This window comes from Suricata suricatta, chromosome 9 (assembly GCF_006229205.1).
Source record: "Suricata suricatta isolate VVHF042 chromosome 9, meerkat_22Aug2017_6uvM2_HiC, whole genome shotgun sequence".
NCBI classification, from domain to species: domain Eukaryota; kingdom Metazoa; phylum Chordata; class Mammalia; order Carnivora; family Herpestidae; genus Suricata; species Suricata suricatta.
Window position 1 is genome coordinate 103,951,778 of NC_043708.1, and position 3,941 is coordinate 103,955,718.

The 3,941-nt window shown below is 61.9% G+C and overlaps 1 protein-coding gene across 1 annotated transcript in view; it reads left to right on the top strand.

Annotated features, from left to right (window-relative positions):
* Nucleotides 1–2,561: 2,561 nt before the first annotated feature.
* SMAD6 (SMAD family member 6) overlaps nucleotides 2,562–3,941 on the top strand; it is a 71,808-nt gene continuing 70,428 nt past the window's right edge. The window contains exon 1 of the mRNA XM_029952258.1: nucleotides 2,562–3,934. Coding sequence (XP_029808118.1) covers nucleotides 3,725–3,934 — 210 coding nt within the window. The 5' untranslated portion in view covers nucleotides 2,562–3,724. The remainder of the gene's footprint in view (nucleotides 3,935–3,941) is intronic.

Genomic DNA, 3,941 nt, shown 5'->3' on the forward strand with positions numbered 1-3,941 from the left:
AACACAAGGACAGTGGAACGATCAGTGCCCTTCCCTTCCTGATACTTTCTCCACTCAGGCATCTTCCTGTAATGAGGGAGGCCTCTGGGTCCTCAGGTCATTTCACTTTGGTAACCGCCTGGAGCATGATTCCTATTCCCATTTTACAGATGAGAACCCAGAGGCTGAGAAAGCTGAGGGAGGCTTAGGAAGGTCACTGCTGAACTCAGGCCTACCAGACTCTGGGTTCAGCGCTCCTCAGAAGGCATCCCGCAGGCACCTGATGGCACCTCGACCCCTAATGTCGTGTCTCTGCATAAGCAAGAGTTACTGCCCAGGGAAGGAGGGAACCCATCTCCAGCCTGCTGCTCCATTACACACCTACATACCTCTCCCTCCCGGCGCCTCCCCCAGCTGGTTGGGGTTCAAGTCCCATCTTTGCGACTAACTGAAAGCTTATGCAAGTTAAAGCCCTTGTGCCTCAGTATTCTTATCTGTAAAACGTGGTAACAACCATACCTATCCCCAGCTATTTGGGGCCTCACCCCATAATACTTCGATTCAGCAGGTCCAATGGACCACATTTGGAAAATCACTACCCTGGGAGCCTGTGCTCTGGCAACACAGACCCAGACACTGTTAGCTTGTGGGGTGAGCAGGCACACTGGTTTATGCCCACCTGGTTTTGGCATTTTAGCACTCTCAACAGTATCTGGTCAGTGGTGAATTAAACAGCAAGTTCCTGTGCCTCTGTTTCCTCATCTGGAAAATGGAAAGAATAATCCTATCAGGGTGGGTGGGAAAATTCAGTGACTGAATCCTTATAACGCCTGGACCATGGCCTTGGCCCCAGTAAGGACTCAATAATCTCCAACTTATTATTATTGCAATCCACAGTCAAACCAGAGAATAGCCTGATAAAACTACTTGACAGTGAATTATTCTTTGTATTTCCCCCCCAGGAGCGAGAAATGACCCAAAGGACCACGAGATGGGCTTCTGGGTGCTGGTTACATAAGCGTTGTATTCACTGGCGAAAATTCGTCCCGCTGTTCACTCGCGATCTGTGCGTTTTAAATGCACTCTCTCCTAGGATCTTCACGGTCCCGTAAGGAACGCAGCGTAGGCACCTTCACCGCCGTTTTCCAAACAAGAAACTGGCAGCTATTTTGATTTGGTCAAAACAGTAGGGGATGGGGGTGAGGAAGCTTCTCGGCCGGGTCTCCCTTTCAAAAGAACAACCACGTCTCCCGGAGAGCGCGGCGCGAACAGTACCTGGCTCCAGGTACAGCTCAGCAAATGGTTCAGAGTCCTTCCGGAATACCCCGCCCTTCCCCCGGCGCTCACACAGGCTCCGGGCCCCGCGGGGTACTCGCACCGGCGCGCGCTCAACAGGGCCAGCCCCACACGTGGGCACCCCTGGGGGAGACCCGCGCGCCGGCGCCCCCGCGGCCCCCGCAGGGGAATGGCGCCCAGCCCCGGGCCAATGAGAGTAGCGGAATTTCTTTCATTCAGTGCGGGGCCGGGCTCCTGCCCGGAAAGGGGCGGGGTGCCGCGCCGGGGGTGGGGCCGCCGCGCGCCGTGGAGAGGGCGGTGCCCGCCCCACGGCCGGACCAATCGGCGCCGCGCCCCGGGGGGGGAGGGGGGACCAGGCCTTTTTTCCCTCCGCGCAGGACCAATCCTGACTTTACAAGCTTGAACTTTTGCCACCCTCGGACGAGCGAGAGCGCCCGAGGAGGTACCCCGCCGCGCCGGCTCCAGGGGCCGGAGCGGCCTTAACCCTTCCCGCGCCGCTAGGCCGCTGCTGACGCCGCGCCCCCCAGCCAGCCCCGGACCCAGTGGGCTGGGACCCTGCCCCCAACCCACTCCCATTTCCTTGGTGAAACATCGCAGGGGAAAGCAAGCCCCTACCCATATCCCTCTCGGTGGTGTAGAGAATCAATTAGGGAAAGGGGAGGAGGAGGCACCCGGCCTCGAGGGGGCCCGGGACTGCTGGCCGCCCGCCTAGCTCCGAGGGAGAGCCGTGGCGACCGCGAGGAGCCGGAGAGGAGACACTCCCCGCCTCTACCCCACCCCCTGCAACTCCCTACCTCGGGCATGCCTGGAGCCCCCTTGCGCCAAGCGTCCCAGGTCCCTCATTTGGCCAGCAGAGCGACCCCTGACTGCGGCGGGGGGTGTGGATACCTTGTGCCATCACGGAGGATCCCGTTACCCTAACTGATCGACCGCCCCCTGTTCCCAAGAGACTCAGGCCAGGAAGGCACGCACGCACACCCATTTTTATTAGCTTTCTGTGGGATGGGGGTTTGGACCAACTCTGAAGTGCAATGTGTGTTTGTAAGTTTGTGCACAAGCCAGGGAGAGGCAAAGAGCCCCGTTTGCATCCAAGTCTCAGTGGGTCCACCGAGCCTTCGCGCCGCTCGCCCGTGGTTCGTGTAACTCGCGTGTGCGTGTGCGCGCGCGCGGGGGGGGTGTGCTCGCTCGTATCTGTGCCCGCGGCGAAACGCGGGCTAGAAAGCGGGCCGTGGGCGCTGTCAGGCTCTGGGCGGGGGTGCCGGGACGAGCGTGGGGCGGGAGCCCGGGCTCGGCCCGCCCCGGGAGCCGGCCCCTCGGAGCCTTGGGCCCTGCAATGGGACGTGTTCTCCTTTAAGAGTTAAGAAACTTGAAACCTTGTTTGCGCAACAATCAGCGCCGCGGAGCCGCCAAAGTGTCTAGACTGGCATATGATGGGAGGCAGCCAATGACTCCGCGGCGCTCCTCCGGGGGCCCTCAGTGTGCGTTTGAGGAGAACAAAAAAGAGAGAGAGCCGAGCGGGGGAGCGAGCGAGGGAGCCGAGCCGAGAGAAAGAGCCGCCGGGCGCTGCCTCGCCAGACCTCGCAGGGACCGCGGGGCCACCGAGAGGCACTTTGTGTGGCGGGGGGAGGGGGACGACCTCTGCAGCCGCGGCGCCCCGGGCGTCGTCCGAGCGCAGCGCGGGGCGGGCTGCGACCTCTGCCTCGGTGGATTGCATTTTTAATTAAGGATTCCCAACAGCTCTTTGGGATTTTTACAGTTTCCACTCATGTGTCGACACCCGCGTTGAGGAGAAACTTGCTCCAAGTGCATCTAGCGCCTGGGACCTGAGACGGAGTTGGCTTTTCGTGCATGCAATTCCAGGATTTTGGTTTTGTTTGGGCTTTTTTTTTCTTCTTCTTCTTTCTTTCCTTTCCCCCCCTTTTCTTTTTGCAGGGAGTAAAAAGGAAGCTGAGGGTATCAACAAGCCGGCCTTTCGGATCCTGCAGGAAAAGCCCATGTAGTTAAGCGTTTGGGTTTTAAAGGCAGGGCTGCCGAGACACCTCTGGGGGCTTCGGCGCGAGCGCTTTGTGCTCATGGACCAGCAGCGCAACTTTTGAAGGCTCGCCGGCCCATGCGGGGTCTTTCTGGCGGAGGGCCGCCTGCAGTCCCCCTCCAGCGCCGGGACTGGAGTTGCTGAGTGGCCCGGCCGCCGGGGTCCATGTAGCCGCTGGCCCCGCGCGGACTGAGGCTCGGCGCGCGCGCGTTCCCCGCCGTCCCGGCCCGGCGAGCTCCCTCATGTTGCAGCCCTGCGGCGCCCCTTCGACGACAGGCTGTGCTGGATCTGCACGGCGCCCGGCGGCGGAGCTTCATGTGGGGCTGCGGCCCGCGCAGCCGGCGCCTCGCTGACGGAACGGACCCCTGGTAACCGGAGACCGCCTCCCCCCCCACCCCCGGCGCCAAAGGATAGCGTATGTTCAGGTCCAAACGCTCGGGGCTGGTGCGGCGACTTTGGCGAAGTCGTGTGGTCCCCGACCGGGAGGAAGGCGGCGGCGGCGGCGGCGGCTTCGACGAGGATGGGAGCTTGGGCAGCCGAGCTGAGCCGGCCCCGCGGGCACGAGAAGGCGGAGGCTGCGGCCGCTCCGAAGTCCGCCCGGTAGTCCCGCGGCGGCCCCGGGACGCGGTGGGAC